The sequence below is a fragment of the Miscanthus floridulus genome, chromosome 9 (assembly GCF_019320115.1).
Source record: "Miscanthus floridulus cultivar M001 chromosome 9, ASM1932011v1, whole genome shotgun sequence".
NCBI classification, from domain to species: domain Eukaryota; kingdom Viridiplantae; phylum Streptophyta; class Magnoliopsida; order Poales; family Poaceae; genus Miscanthus; species Miscanthus floridulus.
In genome coordinates this window covers 17,145,973-17,166,980 of record NC_089588.1, presented here as the reverse complement: position 1 = coordinate 17,166,980, position 21,008 = coordinate 17,145,973, and the positions used below count along the sequence as shown (strand labels likewise).

The 21,008-nt window shown below is 43.0% G+C and overlaps 2 protein-coding genes and 1 pseudogene across 2 annotated transcripts; all 3 read right to left on the bottom strand.

Annotated features, from left to right (window-relative positions):
• Nucleotides 1-443: 443 nt before the first annotated feature.
• Nucleotides 444-3,462, bottom strand: LOC136479338 (uncharacterized; annotated as a pseudogene).
• Nucleotides 3,463-15,936: 12,474 nt separating this feature from the next.
• On the bottom strand, nt 15,937-21,007 carry LOC136479336 (uncharacterized). Its single transcript, XM_066477230.1, has 5 exons — nt 20,990-21,007; nt 20,125-20,267; nt 19,971-20,033; nt 19,694-19,783; nt 15,937-19,205 (listed from the first exon to the last, which is right to left on the bottom strand). The coding sequence occupies exons 1-5, from the start codon at nt 21,005-21,007 to the stop codon at nt 18,752-18,754; spliced, it is 768 nt and encodes a 255-aa protein (XP_066333327.1). The 3' UTR covers nt 15,937-18,751.
• On the bottom strand, nt 17,047-18,652 carry LOC136479337 (plant intracellular Ras-group-related LRR protein 2-like). Its single transcript, XM_066477232.1, has 2 exons — nt 18,233-18,652; nt 17,047-17,706 (listed from the first exon to the last, which is right to left on the bottom strand). The coding sequence occupies exons 1-2, from the start codon at nt 18,650-18,652 to the stop codon at nt 17,047-17,049; spliced, it is 1,080 nt and encodes a 359-aa protein (XP_066333329.1).
• Nucleotide 21,008: the final 1 nt, after the last annotated feature.

The window sequence follows — 21,008 nt, the reverse complement described above, 5'->3', positions numbered from 1 at the left end:
CTACTGTCTTTTTATATATTTCTTTTATATAAATATATGGTGTGAGTTGTTAATTGAGTAGTAAATAAAATATAAGTCCAAAATTATTGAAGAAATTTGTTGGCTTGGTTTTGCTTTGATGTACACAATAAAAATATATAATTGAAATTATTTTGTTTTACCCTATAAATATTTAACATGTTGTAGGCTATAATTACAATTTTGTTCATGCAAAAATGAAGTACTTAACTAAATCTTTAAAATTATTGCTTTTGGATAGGAAATGAGTTTTCACATCATATTAAAATTAATAATTTGGCTTTTTCATCACAAATTGTCGACATGCACGACAGGAAATGCACCATCAAGCATAAATTCATTTAAATCGTAGAAAATATGAAATTACAAAAAAATCTGAGTCTTGGTTACATAATAGGTATAATACATTATTAAACATATCACCATCAAGCAAGAACAGCAATGAACTTCTTCTTGACATATGTTCCTTGGTTATGATCGCGCCTTAACCATGGAGCGTCCTCATTATTTAGCAGGATGCTTGGGTCATTGTTAACTGCGAAGGGAGGAATTTCATCATTCTTTTCATAATCTTGTGACTTGTCTGACTTGTCCTTGATTCCCATGATGTTTCTTTTCCCTGAAAGAACTATGTGACACTATGGCTCATTGTCTGACTTGTCGTTTTTCCCTTTAATCTTCGGTTTGGTAGACATGTCCTTCACATAGAACACCAAAGTCACATCCTTGGCTAGGACAAATGGTTCATCTCTGTACCCAAGATTGTTGAGGTCCATTGTTGTCATTCCGTACTGATGGTCCATTGTTACCCCACCTCCGGTCAGCTTCACCCATTGGCACCAAAGCAAAGGGACCTTAAAAGAGGGTCCATAGCCAAGTTCCCATATGTACTCTATGCGGCCATAATATGTTTCCTTATTGCCATTCAGGTCTATGGCATCTATGCGGAAACCACTATTTTGGTTGGTGCTCCTTTTGTCTTGGGCTATCATGTAAAATGTATTCCCATTTATCTCATAGCCTTTGAATGTTAAGATATGCCAAGATGGTTCCCTAGACAATAAGTACAGTTGCTCATCAATAGTCTCATCACCATTGAGATGTTTTTTCAACCAAACACTGAAAGTTTTCATGTGCCGACGCGTAATCTAGGCCTCAGACTTCCCTAGGAAGTCGGACCGTACAATGCCCTTGTGTTCCTCGATATACAGATCAACCAAGGAGGAATTTTGCAGAACCATGTGGTATGCTTTACGGAAAGAATCATCATCCCTACCAATGTATGATTTCTTCCCTAGTGTTCCCTTTCCACTTAGTCTCCCCTCATGCCGCAATTCAGGAAGACCAATTGGGTTTAGGTCAGGAATAAAGTCAATACAAAACTCAATGACCTCCTCTGTTCCATAGCCCTTGAATATGCTTCCTTTAGGCCGAGCACGGTTGTGAACATATTTCTTCAGGACTTCATGAACCTCTCAAAGGGGAACATGTTGTGTAGGAATATAGGACTGAGAATACTAATCTCTTTGACCAGGTGAACTAGGAGATACGTCATAATATTAAAGAAGTATGGCGGGAACCCCAACTCAAAGCTGATAAGACATTGGACCACGTCATTCTATAGCTTTGCTAGATTCACTAGATTGATTGCCTTTTGAGAAATTGCGTTGAGGAATGCACATAGCTTCACAGTGGCTAATCGTACGTTATCAGACAGAATCCCTCTCAATGCAACTGGAAGCAATTGCGTCATAAGCACGTGGCATTCATGAGACTTTAGGTTTAGGAATTTCTTCTCTGCCACATTTATTATCCCCTTTATATTTGAGAAGCTAGACGGGACCTTGATACTGCTTAGGCATTCAAACATGTTTTTCTTCTCTTCTTTGCTAAGAGTGTAGCTAGCAGGACTTAAGTAATGGCATCCATTATCTATCTTCTCTAGATGCAGGTTGTCTCATTCTTTCATACGTTGTTGGTCCTGCCGTGCTTCTAGTGTATCTTTATACTTCCCATACACACCCATGAATCCTGGCAGGTTCACACAAAGATTCTTCGTTAGGTGCATCACGTGGATCGCGTTGTGGACCTCTAGGACTTGCCAATAGGGTAGCTCCCAAAATATAAATTTATTCTTCCACATGGGTGCATGTCCGTTAGCGTCACTTGGAATAGATTGGCAGCCAGGTCCCTTCCCAAAGACAAATTGTACATCCTTAACCATATTGAATACATCCTCACCACTACGGTTGTTAGGCTTTGTCTGGTGATCTGCCTTACCTTTAAAATGCTTGCCTTTTCTTCTTAGGGGGTGTTTCAAAGGAAGAAATCGATGATGGCCAATGTACATGACCTTTCGACATTTTTTCAAATATATACTTTTGGTGTCATCAAAACAGTGCGTGCATGCATTATATCCCTTGTTTGTCTATCCTGAAAGATTACTAAGAGCAGGCCAATCATTGATTGTTACGAACAACAATGCTCGTAGGTCAAAGTGTTCCTATTTGTGCTCATCCCACACACGCACGCTTGTTCTGTTCCACAAAAGTAGAAGTTTCTCAATTAATGGCCTCAGGTACACATCAATGTTGTTGCCTGGTTGCTTCGAGCCTTGGATGAGCACTGACATCATAATGAACTTCTGCTTCATGCATAGCTAAGGAGGAAGGTTGTAGATACATAGAGTCACAGGTCAAGTGCTATGACTGCTGCTATGCTCCCCGAAAGGATTCATGCCATCTGTGCTTAAAGAAAACCTTAAGTTTCTTGCGTCATCTACAAAATCTGAGAATTCTCTGTCGATTGCTCTCCACTAGGACCCATCAGCGGAGTATCTCAACATATTGTCTACCTTATGTCCATCGCAGCAACTTTGCATGCTCTTTGTTTCTAAACAAATGTTTCAAGCGTGGTATTATAGGATCATACCACATCACCTTGGCAGGGATTCTCTTCCTAGGGCATTGTTCGTCGCCCTCAACATCACCAGGGTCATCTTTCCTGATCTTATATCGCGATGCATGACATACTAGGCATGCATCCAAATTCTCATACTCCTTGCCGTGGTAGAGGATGTAGTCATTAGGACATGCACTGGATTTATAATCCCAGAGGGTAGATAACCTGCTTTGCTTCGTATGTAGTGGTGGACAATTCATTATCCTTTGGAAGCATCTTCTTTGTGATTTTCAATAACTCCCCAAATCCCTTGTAGGATACACCATTCTTTGACTTCCATTGCAGAAATTCCAGTGTGGTACCGAACTTTTTCTGCCCCTCTTCGCAATTAGGGTATAGCAATTTCTTGTGATCCTCTAGCATGCGCTCGAACTTGATCTTCTCCTTTTCACTTTCACAGCCTCTCTGTGCATCACGAATGGCCTGACCAAGATCATCAGTGGGCTTATCATCATGTGCTACCTCTTCTTCAGCATCCCCCATTGCAATATCATCAAAGGCACCGTACTCACCAAACCCATGAATAATGTTGTCATCATTCCCTTTATCTTCATCTTATTCCATTATAGCCCCGCTTTCTCCATGTTTGGTCCAATAAATATAGTTTGGCATGAAACCTGACCTAAACAGGTGTTCATGAAGGGTCCTTGAGGAAGCATAATCCTTCACATTCTTACAGTGAACACATGGGCAACTCATGAAAACATTCCGCGTGTTTGCCTCTGCCACACGTATGAAATCAGGCACACCCTCAATGAACTCTTGGGAGCGGCGGTCAGCATTGTACATCCATTGCTAGTTCATCTGCATTACTTGAGCATATCAAAAATTTGAACATTCCAATATCCATATATTACACAACATGCATGATCAATTAAATAAAAGGTCCAAAATATACATTTCGAAACATGAATAATTAATATCCTACCATAGATATTCAACTTGAGCATTAGTTTATTAATGCCTTGATACAATGTATACAATCCCAACTAGCACTAAACGAACCAAACCTACAATGCACTTCAACAGAATAAGGATTTCGCCACCAATTCCAACTAAAACAGACAAATTCTTCTTCACTTCTTCATTGATGGGATTCTCCTGCTGGTTCATTGTCCCTTCATGCATAGGTGCATTCTCATCCGCTGTCTCAGCCACATTAGCCAAGTTTTGCACGTGCTCAACATACTCTTCCTCCCAGTACCAGCCTTCACATCTAGTACCATCCCACTGAAATTAGAACACCAAATCAAGACTTTAATCAAAATATCATCACAAAAATGGCTACAAACCATAAAAACAACGTGGCCAAAAGAACTCACATTGCGATCCGAACACTTGTAGAAGATGTAGCCCTTGTTGGGACCCTCCTTCTTCACTCTATCCTCCAACACAATCTTCTGCTCACACTCGTCGCACGCAATGAGGGAGGTTCGGCCTCAGTCGCTTAGGAACCCGATGCGAGGCCGAGGACCCGAAAGCAGTCGCCATCTACTCTCTATACTCATTTTCGTCAACTACTATAAATTTCTCATTTTCTAAACCATGAAATTAAATGAGCTATATACTAGCAAAGAAAGGTGCATACTATCATTTTCTTAAATTTCTCTATTTCTAAACCATGAAATGAGCTTTATATACTAGCAAAGAAAGGTGCATACTAGTTTTGATGAACTACTATAAGCTTCCTTCATCTACATATGCAAACTATCAAGTGATTTTGAGCTCAAATGGCGTATAAATAAAAAAAAATCCACCGTTATTCTCTATTTCTAGATCACGAAATGAGCCATGCTAGTGATGAAACATGAGAGGATGAAGTTGCTAACCTTTAGAACCAAAGAATGGATGGAGGAATGAAGTTTTCACCACAATGCCACAAGAATGAACTCCTTCCACGAGCAAGAACAGAGAGGAAGCAGTGAGCTTGAAATGGCTCGGGCTAGAGGAGGAAGCGGAAAGTATATAGCTCGGGACCTTTAGTCCCGGTTTGTGGTTCAAACACGGATTGCAGGTCACATTATAGTTCTGGTTTGAGCCACCAACCGGGATTAAAGGTTTAGTCACGACTAGTAGGTCCAACCGGGACTAGAGGCTGACCTTTAGTCCCAGTTGGTTGCTCTAACCGGGACTAGAGGTTCCTCCTGCAAAAGCCTACAACAATAGCCGTTGGACAGGGGACTTTAGTCCCGGTTGGTTGCTCCAACCGAGACTAATTCTCTCTTTACTCCCAGGGCCAAATTGTGTCGAGACTAAAGCCAAAAATAGAAAGTTTGTTCTCTACTAGTGACTTTTCTTTTATAATTTTAGACACCTTCTTGACATACAATAGTATATTACTCATTCAATGATATGGAACCTTTTCAACATGAACACAACATGTCTCAAGTCACTATTAGAAAAAATATTTTTCGAGGCGCTTGGCAATCCTAAGCACAAGTAGGCAAGATTTTGGACTGCCTGCACAGTTAGCTAGCAAGCCCAACGCCATTACCCGCCTCTGTAAATCAATTTACATAGGCGGGCCATAAGAACGACCACCTCTGTAAATCAAGCATTTATAGTGGTGGGCATATTGAGGTCTGCCTCTATAAATCGATTTAAAGAGGCGGACATCTTTACAACCGCCTCTGTAAATCAATTTACATAAATCAACCCAGACAGATTTTTTGTAGAAAGCATAACTTTTACATACAAAGTCAGATGAAGACAAACTCTATATCAAAATTATGTATCTCGACGAGATCTATAACTTTATAGTCAACAATATTTTCATTTGAGATCGTTTCAGTGCCCAAATATGCGTTACATGTTTCGGATCTATTTGAACAAACAAATTTTTGAAATTTTCAAATGGCTTCAGATGGAGAAATAATTAACCTATATGAAAGTTGTAGATCTCGATGGGATCTAAAACTTTGTAGTTAACAAGATTTTTATTTGAGGTCGTCTAGGTCACCAGATAGGTATTACTAGATATTGCGAGGTGATTCTGAAAGGAGTGGGTTGGTACAAAATTAAAGTTTTGTAACTTAAAACAGAATTGAAACAACTAGGAAATGACGACACGAGTCTATCAGCAACATTAGTCCTTACGAAAACCAAACTATACGTGGTCAAAGCATCTTAGATGTGACTTCCCGTACGAAATTAAGCACCGGAATGCCATATGATAAAATAAATGTAGACTTGAGATACTAGGTTCTGCTCTATATTCGCAGTATGCACCTACGAATCGAAATCTAGTCAAACAAAATTTCCATCTTGACATCGTTGATCTCTTTCAGAAAACCATCATCGTCAAGGATGACTACGTACAAAGAAAGGCCTGCTGATATGATTGGATATGATTTGGTCACCAGGGTCTTGCACGTCAATGACAGCCAAGCATTCATTAGCTTCTATACAAAACCTTATCTTCGTTATAGGGTACCATAGGGTGGGCTCCTATAGATATGTTCGTTTTTCCATCCCTTGAAATTTGAAAAGTATATGTAATCGCAAGAGCAGAAGAAGCAACTGTCAAACCCCACGCGCGCGTTTACCTTCTCAGTTACGTTGGAGTACGTAATTCCGAACTTTATTTCCCCCTCAACACACTTCAATTCAACCAGGGAACGTTGTTATGCACACATTACTGTAGGACTGGGCTTCGCTACCTAGACATCCGTACCAGTTGCAACAGAGCTGGCACGGATGGACCAACCGGCACAGATGCCGCATCACTGCCGCTTAGGTTGTGTTGGTAGCGGAACCGGTACGGATGCCGATTCCAAGTGTCCGTTTATTTCCTAAAATTTTACAAAATTTTTCAAGATTTCCCGTTACATCGAATCTTTGGACGCATGCATGAAGCATTAAATATATAAATAAAAAATAAAATTAATTACACAGTTTAGACGAAATTCACGAGACGAATCTTTTAAGCCTAATTAAACTATTATTGGACACTAATTGCCAAATAACAACGAAAGTGCTACAGTACCATTTTCCAAAAAAATTCGCCAACTAAACAAGGCTCAAGCCGATAGTGAACTCCTGCTCTGTAGAAGGGGCGGCGTTTACATTTCATGCAAAACAATAAAAGAAAAGAAGCCTAAATTATGTGTACTGAATGAAATGAAAATTGAAAACAAAAAACAAAAAATTGCAATACGAATTTGTGCTTGTACTTCCTGTCGTAATGCCTGTTATGGGCTGCGTGTTTTCCACGCAACAAAGGGCAAAAGACACCATCTGATCAATTGATTTTTCCCATTTTGCAATGCGACAGCTGCTTCAAATAAACAATTGCTGCAAAGTTTATTCGAAATCTCAACTAATTTTCTCTTTTTGTAGAGCAAATGAAACCCTAATCAACTTAAAGAAAGAAATGAAATCTCAGTGGAATATGGTGATACTGCACCAGTCTGATACGCTGCACTAAGGCTGAATAATGAGCCGGCTCGGCTCGTTTCGGCTCGGCTCGTTCTGGCTCGTTAAGATAACGAGCCAGAAAGCCAGCTCGGCTCGGCTCGGCTCGTTAAGCTCGCGAGCCAGGTATAAAAAATACATAAAATATAATATTTGTATTTATCTAAAGTTTGAGAATAATAATAATACAAAAGAAATGCATCTAGACCCGTTACCAGTCAATTTATAGGGTCTAGACCAGTTACCAGTCAATTGTAAAGTGCAAGACATGAAGTAATACAAAAACTAATATAAATTTTGATATTTTTTTCCTGTAAGCTCGAGCTGGCTCGAGTTGACTCGTTATAGCTAACGAGCTAAAATCTTGGCTCGGCTCAACTCGTTATCCTAACAAGCCGAGTCGAGCCGAGTCGAGCCAGCCACGAGCTGAGCGAGCTAACGAGCTTCGAGTTTTTCGTCCAGCCTTACGCTGCACCAAGCTGATACGGCAACTGCCCAGGCGGTCCCATTGGCTTCTCCTGACGAGGCACAGCTGTGCCACGCGGAGGAAGCCGAAGAGCACCACGCGGAGGAAGCAGCAGAGCGCAGCAGGCCGGCCCAGCATCCCAGCCCAGAGCGGCGGGAGGAGGCACCCTCTGGCCCATTGGCGATGCCTGACGCAGCCCAAGTAGTGGCGGCAGTGGAACAGATCAATTGCTCCCTGCCGTCGCCACAACAATCCGAGGCAGAGCACAGCAGGCCGGCCCACCCGGTCACCCATGATCAAAACACTGCCAAAGCCGAAGCCGCCAAGCAAACCCAAGCCCATGCCCATCAGGAGCACCCAAATTGTGGCGCAGCAGCTCATTCACATCCCTGCATCAAAAGCGGGTGAGGTGCTGCTCACGAAGAAGATGGGTGTTCCGCACCAGTCTCATCAGCGGCAAAGCGATCCTACGACGCCATCTTCACCGGCAAACTGACGATGAGTCAAGTTGCCGCTTTGGATGAGCTGTTCCCAGCGAGCAAATGCAAATCTGGTCGAGCACCTCGGCGGGACCTAGTGGAGGGGCCATCTGAGCCAAGAACACCGGCTTCCGTCGCATACTTCAATGGATAACAAGATCATTCTCTCGTGTCATGTGCGGCTGAAAGGTCCTAATATAACTAGAGGGGGTGAATAGCCTATTTAAAAATCTACAAACCAATTAGAGCAATTTGATTAGTACAACAAATAGCGAAATGCAAACTTGCTCTAGCTCTACAATGGTTGCAAGCCACATATCCAACAATTTTAGTTGCTATGATCACTAAACACATAATTTGCTATGTCACTACTCACTAAGAGCTCTCATACTTGCTACACTAAAGAGCTCCACTAGATGAACTTAAACTACAAAGCAAGCTCTCAATTCTAGCTACACTAAAGAGCTCCACTAGATGAACTTAAACTACAAAGCAAGCTCTTAATTCTAGCTACACTAAAGAGTTTGCTATAACTAGTTTGCAAGAATATAAATGAGTGAGTATGGTGATTATACTGCCGTGTATAGGAGTGAACCAATCACAAGATGAATACTTAATCAATCATCGGGAGAATACCAAATGGTGAGAGACAACCAATTTTTCTCTCGAGATTCACGTGCTTGTCGGCACGCTAGTCCCCGTTGTGTCGACCAGCACTTGGTGGTTCGGCGGCTAAGAGGTGTTGCACGAACCTCATCCACACAATTGGACACCGCAAGAACCTACCCACAAGTGAGGTAACTCAATGATACGAGCAATCCACTAGAGTTACCTTTCGGCGCTCCACCGGGGAAGGCACAAAGACCCCTTACAATCACCACGATTGGAGCCAGAGACAATCACCAATCTCCGCTCGACGATCCTCGCGCCTCAAGCCGTCTAGGTGGCGGCAACCACCAAGAGAAACAAGTGAACCCCGCAGCGAAACACGAATACCAAGTGCCTCTAGATGTAATCACTCAAGTAATGCACTTGGATTCTCTCATAATCTCACAAAGAAGATAAATCAATGATGGAGATACGTGTGAGAGCTTTGGCTAAGCTCATAAGGTTGATATGTCAATGCAAATGGCCAAGAGAGTGAGCTTGAGCCAGCCATAGGACTTAAATAGAAGCCCCCACGAAATAGAGTTGTTGGCTCTTTAGTCCACTGGAAAACGGGGCGACCGGACGTGCCGGTCAGATCGACCGGACGCTGGACCCCAACGTTTGGTCGTGCGATGCATGCCACGTGGCCCCTGCTTCAAACGTTGATCGCCCGATCTCAACGGTCATCAGTACATTTAAGTTGTGACTGGACGCGCTCCTTCGAAGTGACCAGACGCAGGACCTCAGCGTCCGGTCGTTTCTAGTAAGCATCCAGAGACAATTTTTCACGATCGGACGCGTCTGGTTACCCTTGACCGGACTCACCCCGCGTCCGGTCAGTGAAAGCAGTGAAGATGCTGGCGTCGGTCTTCAACCGGACGCTGGGTCACTTAGTGACCGGACGCTGGTGGGGTGCGTCTGGTCCTGCTGACGTGGCAGCGCACTCTACGGGCGGACACTCCACCGGTGGAGTTTCAAACCCTTGCTCCCAAGTGCTAAACACAATGTGTATCACCTTCGTGCATGTGTGTTAGCATATTTTCACAAACATTTTCAAGGGTGTTAGCACTCCACTGGATTCTAAATACATATGCAATGAGTTAGAGCATCTAGTGGCACTTTGATAACCGCATTTCGATACGAGTTTCACCCCTCTTAATAGTACGGCTATCGAACCTAAATGTGATCACACTCGCTAAGTGTCTTGATCACCGAAACGAAAAGGCTCCTACCACTTATACCTTTGCCTTGAGCCTTTTGTTTTCCTTTCTCCTTTTCCAAGTCCAAGCACTTGATCATCACCATGGAATCACCATCATCATGTCCTGATCTTCATTTGCTTCACCACTTAGAATAGTGCTACATATCTCATAATCACTTTGATAAACTAGGTTAGCACTTAGGGTTTCATCAATTAACCAAAACCAAACTAGAGCTTTCAGCGGCCACAACGCTAGTCACCGATCTTAGGCCCAATACGCGAGGCTGCATCCTCATCGCAGGATGCCAACAGGAGATCGATCTCTGACGTCCATGTAGGCTGCTATTCCATTTACGGTGCGGGTGCAGCGGCCCGGCCAAGGGGATATAGGGGACTCAAGCTGGTGGCTGTCATATGTTTACATGCCATAAGATGATGCTAAGAAGGCCATCTTCTTGGAAGAGCTAGAGGCCATTCGTGACGCTTGTGTTGGGCCTTGGGATGTCACAGGCAACTTCAACCTTATTCTCAATGACGCAGACAAGAAGAACCAGCGCATCGATAGAGCCAACCTCCGCCGATTCATACACGTCATGGCAGAGCTACAACCCCAGGATCTGCATCTGCATGGGCGATGCTTCACTTGGAGTAACGAATGGGAGAGGACGACACTCGCGTGCGCCTCAACCGCGTTCTGGTGCCCATTAATTGGGACGAGATGTTCCCCAACTCCCACTTGAGAGGTCTCGACTCCGACGCCTCGGATCACGGTCCGCTCCTCCTGCACACTAATACCCTGGGAGCCACGACAAAGGCGCGCTTCCACTTTGAGGTCTTCTGGCCAAAGTTCAAAGTCTAGGAGGAGACCATAGCCGCAACCTAGAAGATGTAGCACCCTCGGTCTTAAGCACTTAATAAAAACCTAATCATGAGCATCATTATCATACTCATCGAGCATTGTATCAAACATGCTTTGGATGCATCAATCATAATGCATTTTGGTTCATATATATAGTATATGTGAGTGTATGAAATGCTATCAACAATATCAATTAAGGTTCTTTGTGATTTTATGAAATGAAAATTTCTTAAACAAATACAATTTTGTTCGAATAAACTTTGAAGTGAAAAGTGTGTTCTACAATATTGAATCAAGGTTTGTTTGATTTTTCAAGTCAAACATTTTAAAATTTGAACTCCGAATTTGAATTCAATACTGAATTCCACAGCCATATTTGGCTGTCTTGGAAAACAGTAATCAAATTCAATTTTGGAGGAATTATTAAATAGAATTTTATAAATAAATTTTGTCAAACTTTGGCTCTATGCTTTGGTATGAAGTTTGTACTTTGATACTATGCCATTGGTTGGATTGTTTGAAAGTGTTTTGGCCACTAATAATTACCAAACTTAGCTAGTCAAAACTATTTGATCAAAAACCTAACTGAATCTAGGTTTTCAGTTTTGAGTTCATGTGTTCAAAATTCAAAATCTTCAAAACTAGTATGAATTATAAAATCTTCAAAACTAGTAAGAATTTCAAAATCTTCAAAATTCAAAATCTCTGTAAGGCTACTATAGTAACATCAGCAGCTGCCTACTTGTCGTGCCCCCGTCGTGCGCTGTTTGGCTGTATCTCGCGTTTGGGCGCGCATTTGTCTGCGTAGCTCGCTCGAGAAGGTGTGGGTGAAGCCCAGAGATGTTGTCATCGCCTTCTTAAGCTAGCCTGACCGCTGTATCTCTCTTTTCCTCTCTTCTTCACTGCCACAGGCCATCTCTAGTCGCCGGCAAAATTCGCCATCATTGAGCCATCCCCGCCCTATAGCTTGTGCCGCCAGCTCCGCCTTCTCCTTGCACATCGTTTGAGCCCTGTCGCAGCAACTCTCACCACCGGAATCGCCTGCGTGAGCCATTCTAGCCGCGGCCGTCCGCCAGCGCCGCTGCAGGCCATGCACCTCGCCGTGGTCAGCTTGCTCCGGTGAAGCTCTCCCTCTCTCTCGTCTTTTTCTTTGGCTTCACCTTGATGCCCTAGTTGTGATTGGCTTGTTCGTTTCGTCGCTACTGTGCAGGACACGCCAGAATGTCATCGTCTTCGTCGGTTCATGCTGCCGCTGTAGTCCTCAACGCCGACCGAGCATCTCCGCCTCGTCCCTATCCCAACCGAGCAGCCGATCAAGTCGCGGTGAGCACCCCGAGCGCGGTAGTAAACCCTAGCGCCAAGCCCTAACCCGAGCAACTGATAGCCTAGATGTGTGCGCGAGAGTGAGGGGAGCACGTTGGTGACAGTCTCGTCACCGGCAAGGTCGCCGCCGGCAAGTACCCGTCGATCAAAGGCCGTGAACCCGCGGTCACGCGCGGGGGCACGGTGTAGATGACCCAGGCCCCGCCTGTCAGTCGCTGAGGCTGGGTAGGGCTGCGGTAAAATAGGGTTTTTAGCGTTTTTGTTTTTCAGAAAATACTAAAATGTGCTAAATCTTGTAAAATGCTTAAATAATTCTTAAAAAATGCTAAAATGGTGAAACTAATTTTGTTAGCTTTGTTATGAGATGCTCTACATGAAAAAATATGTTTTAGCCATGTTCAGTAATTCTTGTATGCTTAAAAATTCTGAACTTAAATAGAAGAATGCTTAATAAAATAATTGTGTAGCTCAAAATATTAATCTTTTGATGTTGAAACTTTTTGTGTATGTTAATCATGTTCATAATTGCTCTCACAAAAAGTTTGGTACTGTTTTGATAAAATTAAGTTGGATAATTAATTTAAGCCTGGTCAAATGCCTTTATAAATGATTAATAAATGCTTTAATGCTTCAAATAAATTCTTGTATGACTTGTGTGTGTTTTATACACTGTTGAGAACCTGGGAACACAAAAACCCCTGCTGTTCCGAGGATGCTTAATCTTTTCCTACTAACATGTAATAACTTGATTTATGGAATAATTAAACACTAAAATGAAAAACTTTGGTTAGTTGGTAACAAGTTGGTTTTGTTGGCTTGCAACTGTACCGTGAAGGAAAGTTGTACTCAAGTTTGTTAACTTTTGTTTGAGTTCATCTATGCACTTTTATGTGTCTCATCATGCATCACGTCATGCACTTCATCATGTTAAGCATGCATCATTTTATTACGTGTAGTGCACGAGAGTGAGAAAGTTCGTGTTGATCAAGCTTCGGTGAAGGTTCATCCACCCGTGTGTTGGGTTTAACTTCTGTGGACTTCTACGGATCCTGACCTTCCCGACAACACAGGCAAGCCCCAGAGCATACAACCCCTTCCTTGTTGTTTACAAATGCTTTTATCATTTGAGTCCTATAATATGTGCATTAAATTATAAGGGCCGATTTGAAACCCGTTGCTGCATGATTACCTTGATATTCCAATACATTTCCTTGTCACCCTAGGGTAGTTATATGCTAGTTGATGCTTAGCCCTGCTTAGTTTTTAAGAGTCGCATGATGAGTTCATCATTCTCAATGGTTCTCTGCTCAGGAAATGTCCTGAGGGATGATGATTTCATCATTCAAGTTGGTACCTTGTTCAGGTACAAGTAATGAAATATGGATATGGTTAATATGAGACCGGGCGAGTGGCTTGCATCGAGAATGGAGTCTCAGTGTAGTACTACATTAATTTAAAGACATAACTGTGAAAATTATGTATTAAAAACTTGATCAACGTGAACCACCTTTTGTAGCACGCAACCCATAGTCGCATTCTTTGAAGGACGGAGGTAGTAATACACAACTGAAGCATTTAATAGCAGCAGGAATTTTTTCAACAAAACACTTCGAAGCATTTCCACAGCACTTTAGGAGTTCGGATTTGTCTCTGTTCATTTACCTTGCATCATTAGAAATGGTCTGACACTATCTTGAAGACACCACACATCGTGATGTGACCAAGCTATGTACTTTACAAAAGCACAATGAGGTTGAACTATCGTGCTGCACACCTCCATAATCAAATGAATCAACATGAATCGGATGAGGAATTGGTCCAGAACAAGATCTTGGCTGAAAAACCACAGTTGAAAGTACTATTCACTGATTTGTTGCGAGAAAAAACACTGTTCCTTCGCGGATGCAAAGCAGACCTAGCGAAGAAAAAGATCCTGCAGGCTGACACCTGTGAACTGTGTGGGGGTGGCCGTGAAGACGCCGAGGGCATCATATCCAAGTGCCCCTTCGTTCGATGCTTCTAGGACAGGATTGGCTGGTGATGCAACAGGATTGCCAGCACGGACGTCATGTCTCATCCTGCTCTTCTGCTGCGAACTGTGGAAGCATCGGCACGCAGCCTGTTCGGCAGGCCGTAAACGATCGTGGATTATTTACTGCTGGCTAGTTTGGTGTGAGAGAAAAATACTGTTCTGGCTAGAAATTTACGATCGTTTACGACCAAGCGAACAGGCTAACGATGTCGGGTTCAGGAACATGGTACCCAGTGTCGATCGGCTAGTCGCATCATGCGAGGCGACGTTGAAGCTTTGGCAATGTCAGACTACCTAGAAGCTCCCCTCTCTATATAATTTGAGCTCAATCTCCTCGATGTAATTTAAACTCTCCCTTGCCCATATTGTACCTCTGGCTACAAGCCACAACTCTTGGGTCCTTTGGACCCTCCACACACTGGATTTGATCTGATATCAGGTCAGTCTCTGTGAAGGTTTCATATCTCAATTTTTAACATGTTTATATTTTAGAAATAGTGTAGAAGAGTTTTATCCATATAAAACTCTCTCTATTCCTATAAAACTTTTATCATCTCTCTTCATAAATACGGTGCCACGTGAGGCTGTTTAATGTCTACGAAACTACGATGAAACCACCGTTGAGACTGGCCTTCAAAACTACGGTGCCACATTCAGGTGGGGACCGTTCGTCCAGTCAGTTCCCTTAAAAAAATTGGATGAGGAATTAGGTTGGCCAGTGAATCTGCGCAAGGTAATAAAAGGGAACCAATTGTCAGAGTTCAACAAACTCACCACAGGAAGCGATTACGGGCATCTGCTTGCCCAATCCTCAGATGAGGGATGTGGGAGATGAGATGCCAGTCCTTCCCCTTCCTCCTCTCGCAGCGCCTTTCCAGATCAGGGCAGCCAGAGATATCCAGTTTCTGCAGAGCAGTGAGGCCTTTAATCCACTCTGCCAAGGATTTGATGCCCGGGCAACCATAGATCATAAGTTGTTCAAGGGAGGTGAGGCAGCACATAGATTTAGGAACAGAGCTAAGGCCCGTTAAGTCCAGTATCTGAAATTTCCTTAGAGAGCGGAGTTCCCCTAGCGATTCGGGCAGTTGGCCAAGTGCCTTGCAGCTTCCTATTTCGAGCTCCTGGAGGGAGGTGAGGTGCCCCAATGATTGCGGCAGGCACGTCAGGTTCGGCAAGCCACAAATCCTGAATACAACTAGAGAACGAAATTCCCCAACACAATCGGGAAGGTGGCCAAGTGCATCGCATTCTTGTATTTGGAGCTCCTGGAGGGAGGTGATGTACCCCAATGATTGTGGAAGGCTGCTCAACCTGGTTAATGAATGGATGTGTAGCTTTTGTAGAGAGCGGAACTCTGCTAGATATTTTGGCAACTGGGGCCTGCTTTAGATTGCTTCAAAGTTCCAAGTTTTTTCACTCTCTCTTCATCACATCGAATTTAGGGACACATACATGCAGCAGTAAATGTAGATAAAAAAATAACTAATTACACAGTTTGATTATAAATTACGAGACGAATCTTTTGAGCCTAGTTAGTCCATGATTAGACAATAATTATCAAATACAAACGAAAATGCTACAGTGCCAAATTTTTCTAACTCTTGCCATCTAAACAAGGCCCGGCGAAACTTACAATTTCTTATTTGAAGATACGTGAGTGAGGTGAGCTGCCTGAATGATTGCGGGAGGCTACTTATGCTGTCACAATTCTGAATCAACAGAGTCTGCAGAGACGGAGAGCAGAGATCCCCCACCCACCCACTCTCATCAATATCCAGTACTTCGAGGGCCCTGAGCGGCTGCATTGACGGAGCAGGTCTCAAACTACCGCACTCCCAAATGTGCATCCTTTCCAGATAACAGAGCTCCCCCAGCCACTCGGGAAGCATACAGAGAGCTGGGCACCTAAAAATCCACAAGATTCGGAGGGATGCGACGTTCCGCATGCTCTCTGGCAGCTGGGTTAGGCCATTGCAGCTATCAATTTTCAACATCTCCAGTGCTGTCAAGTGTTGCAGCAGCTCCCATCTACATCTACATCCAGATCCATACGATGCCGCTCCTGCTGGTGGTGGCATATTTTTTAATCCAAGGTAGTATAGGTGGCTAAAACTAAAAGAAGGCAATCTTGCACTGCTTGAAGGCAATGAGGACCTTTGGTCTACGCCTGGAAGTCCCAGCAGCTGCACGTTGCTTCTTGCCAAACACAAGTCCTTCAGCGACGAAGGAAAGGATGGCATCACCATCAGTTTGGGACAGTCAAATATAAATACATGTGATAAACAATTACCAATCTGCAGTTGCCCCCCTTCCATGTCAGCCAAGCTCCCCTCTGTTACCATCCAAACCACGCCCAAACATGGCATTTCATTCATAGATAACTCCAGTAGTGAAGGAAACGGACCTCCCCTTATGCTTCTAAGAGCGGTCATTTTTTTTAGCACAAGCTTCTCCAAACAAGGCAACTCTGTTAGCCCCTCCAGACGCTCCAATCTTGGGAAATCTGATAGTTCCAACTCCCTCAATATCCTGAAGTGAAACACCCAATGCATGGATTCCTGACCTGAATACCTGACAATTTTGAGGCTTTTAATTCCAGGCGGTGGTTCCAACACTTCCAGTTGATTTTCAGAGTTTACCCCCACATTACTTGCACAAATCAGTGTCAGGTTCTGTAAGTGTCTTCTTATTCAGGCACGCCTTGTGTGCAACATCTGGGTCCATACAATGTGCAATACCATGGATAGTTAGTTCCCCACTAATCTTATTGACGTTTTCAAGCTCTGAGATATGTGCATCATTTTCATCATCCTCTCCCACAACAAATAGTCCCAGCGTTTCAAGTCGAGTAAGCTGTGCAATCCCTTTGGGAATACCTCCTAACTTTTCACAATTTTTTAGGTCCAGAACAACAAGCTTCTTCAAGTTCCCTATGCCTTCAGGCAACTCAACCAACTTAGAACAGCATTGAAGGTCCAAACATTCCAGATTTTCCAGTGCGGTGATACTTGATGGTAGCCTGTCAAGTTTGGTACTACCTAATCTCAATAATCTTAACCTTTTATTCCTGCCGATAGAGCTTGGTAAAGCAGCAACATTGTGACAACCAGAAAGGTCTATGCTAGAAATCATGACACAGTTGCCAATGGAATCCGGCAAACTTGTTAGCCTCGAACAGTATGACAAGTTGACCACTCTCAACTTCTGCAGCTTACCAACGGATTCAGGTAACTTGACAAGGTCACTTGATGTTACATGAAGAGCTTGCAGACTCCAGATTTCTGAAATAACCTCAGGAAGTGTTTCCTATTTCAATCTTGAAATTCGAAGGTACCTCAAATTTTTTGTCTGTAGTATGGCTGTAAGTGTTGATGTATGCATATATTCCACGGTGATACTGCGCAAATGTTTTGCATTCTTAATCGCCTTGCCAAATATGAAATCATCGTGTTCAGCAATATACACAGCACGTGCCTTTTGAAATGTGCTTTTGGGTGGAAGATGTCTTGTGTGTTCCTCTAGAGAAAAATACCTGCAGCTCTTTATGAAATTGGTTGCCTTCCTGGGCACGACAAGTGAAATCTCACCACCCAAAATGGATCTGGCAAGATCGTGCACCAAATCATGCATCTTACACTCAACTCTTCCATTTGCTGCTTTCTTCACATCTTGTATGAAATAAATTTGCACAAGATGACTAAAGTAGTCATCGCCAACATATTCCAAATAGTTAATACCATCTTCCGTGACCATATCATGAGCAATCCATTGGTCGATCAATTGCTTGTATTGTATGAATCCTGCTTCCTGACGAGCCATTCTTCAAATATACCATGAAATCTTCCCATTTATTATGGTCTTCAACCCAAACATCATCCAATACAAGCAGGAACCTTTTGTTGGTCAACCTGTCAAAGATTTTATTGACCATATTCATCAAGGGAAGTCCTTCACACCCCACATTAGAAAAAGCTTCAAATAGCTTCTTGAGAATTTTTTCAAGTTGAAATTTCTCCTGTGACACATGAACCCATAGTTTAACTGTAAAATTATTATTCTCCATAGTTTCGACATTTTTGAAAACCAGCTGGGCCAGAGTAGTTTTCCCAGAGCCACCAAGTCCAACTATTGAAACTATCTTGATTCTCTGTTGGTCATCATCCTGTAGCAGCTCAGATAGAATATCATTCATCTCTTGGTCTCTTCCGATTACTGCTGCCTCATCCACGAAGGGCAGTGTTTGCATATCCATAGGCCCCGTTCGGCTTACCCAAAAAGCGGCTTGTTTGGCTTGTTTTTTTCAGTCAGAACAGTGTTTTTCTCTCACAACAATTCAGCCAGAACAGTGTTTTCAGCCAAGTTTCAGCAAGCTGAACGGGGCCATATGGCTAACAGGATCATTGCCCACCACTGAATTCAAAATACTTTTTTGCTTCACAAGGACATCAAACATCTTCTTAATTTTCTTGATCTTTTTGGCAGCCTGGCATTGAAATATAAACGATTTTGGTTTTGTGTGCAGGTATTTGGACACAAAACCACAATCACCATCAGCTTCATATTTTTCAGCCTTCAGTTGGAACTCATCCACAACATCATCAACCTCATAAACGGCTTCTTTCAACTTTTTGAGCGATGGAGCATCCCCCATAGCTCTGTCTCCTGCTGCTTCCAGCCGTTGATTGATCTCCAGAGCTAGATCTTGGAGTTCCCGGAGGTCCTTTTCGACACCTACTATAGAGCTGTATTCTTTGATGACAAGTGGAGCTAAGGCCCTGTTTAGTTTCCAATTTTTTTTTTGCCTCCTACAGTAAAAGAGCATGTTTGGACACATGCATGGAGTACTAAATGTAGACGAAAAAAAAACTAATTGCATAGTTCTCGGTAAAATCGCGAGACGAATCTTTTAAGCCTAATTAGTCCATGAAAGCCTTAAGTGCTACAGTAACCCACATGTGCTAATGCCCGATTAATTAGTATCATTAGATTCGTCTCGGAGTTTCCTGATGGGTTCTGTAATTTGTTTTTTTATTAGTATCCAAAAACCCCTCCCGACATCCTTCCGACACATCCGATGTGACACCCAAAAATTTTCACCTCCCCAACTAAACACACCCTAACTTGTTGCACACAAGTTTCAACGTTCCAGATACTGCTGCGGACACTGCAGCAGCTTCCATACCAACCATGTTTGTTTAAGCGCCCAGATTTCCTATAAATTGAATTTTGGAAATAAGTAACCGTTTTCTTTGCAAAGCAAAAGAGTCATATAGTCAGTTTCCCATTTTCTTACCTGCGAAAACAAGTGTAGCCTCTTGATTGATGAATGCTGCTGATGTGGGGCTTCTTACTTTGCAGGCAAGCCTTCAGAGCCTTCCTGTCCCTGCCATCACAAGAAGCAGCCGAAAGGGGAAGAGATCAATGGGATTGTCACGAATACTAGGTGGTAGGACTAAAGAAAGGTGGGGCTTTTTTTCTAGGCAATAATGAAGAAACATAAACTAGCGCCGCCTTGCATTGCATCAATCAAATAGGGAAATGAGAGGTGAAAAGATTAAAGATGAACATACCATACCAGAGCGCCAAGTAGAGAAGAATCAACAGCTCTGTCTTCAGTACTACCTGTGAAGAGTCTGAAATTACTGGTGTAAGCAGGAAGATTAGAAGGCGGTGGACGGCTGGAGTGCAAACTGTTGTCGTATTGAAGTAGAATGGCGTAGATACCTGGATCTCAGACGAGATGTCTTGCTGCTTTTGCTTCTGACATCTCCCAATGCCGCGCTCCTTCTCCCCTGAGCGAGGTGTGTGTGCAAGCGCAATGAAGCAATCAGAGCTGGATCTGCACAAGGAAGGCGCAACTCGAGCCTCTAGGTCCAGGCTTCCGCTACGCGGAGTCAACAAGTCGCCGGAGCATCGTACACTCCTGACTCCTCCGCGTGGGCATGTTCGCTTGTGTTATAATCTGAGCTTGTTTTTTAGTTGAAATATAATTTTTTTTTCTCACATCAAATCAGCGTATAATATTTTTAGTCATGTAGCCTGTTCGTTTCGGCTGAATTGGCTTATAAGCCATGACTGAAAGTGCTGGCTGATTTGATGTGAGATAAAAACACTGTTCAAGCCATGAATTATAAGCCAAATACGAACGAATAAACCAAAACGAACATGACAATGACTTTTCAGCTAAACGAACTGGCCATGTTGGCCGGTTGGCCCACTGCTAGGTTGCTTAGCTAGCTGTTGGCAGTGGTGCGTCAGGTCAGTGGTGGCCAATGCACATGGTGCGTCGTGTACTCGTGTTGGCACTGCCAATAATAAAGCTGCGCGCACGCATTGATTCAGAGCCAGCAGTGTACGATGGGTTTGAAATTTGAATTTACCAGCTTGTTCGTTGAATGGTTTGGTGTGAGAGAAAAACACTATTTAAGCTGTGGATTATAAGTCAGATATGAGCGAATAAGTCGAAACGAACAGGCTATACAATTAGAACAAATTGTTAACTGAGACGACTGTATGAGAAACAAATATTCATGTTTTGTTCGTGATCAAAACTTGGTGCCAAAGGTTAGTCATGTCACCGTTTGTTTACGGTAGGTGTTTGATTCATT

Excerpts from the sequence above, each read along its gene's own strand:
- LOC136479337 (XM_066477232.1), bottom strand. The coding sequence starts at position 18,652 with ATGGATATGCAAACACTGCCCTTCGTGGATGAGGCAGCAGTAATCGGA. Across the intron at positions 17,707-18,232 it reads ATAAATGGGAAGATTTCATG|GAAACACTTCCTGAGGTTAT; the intron begins GTATATTTGAAG and ends AGATTGAAATAG.
- LOC136479336 (XM_066477230.1), bottom strand. Across the intron at positions 19,784-19,970 it reads CTACTTGGCGCTCTGGTATG|GGACAGGAAGGCTCTGAAGG; the intron begins GTATGTTCATCT and ends TTGTGATGGCAG. Across the intron at positions 19,206-19,693 it reads GGCTACACTTGTTTTCGCAG|GAGGCAAAAAAAAAATTGGA; the intron begins GTAAGAAAATGG and ends CTTTTACTGTAG.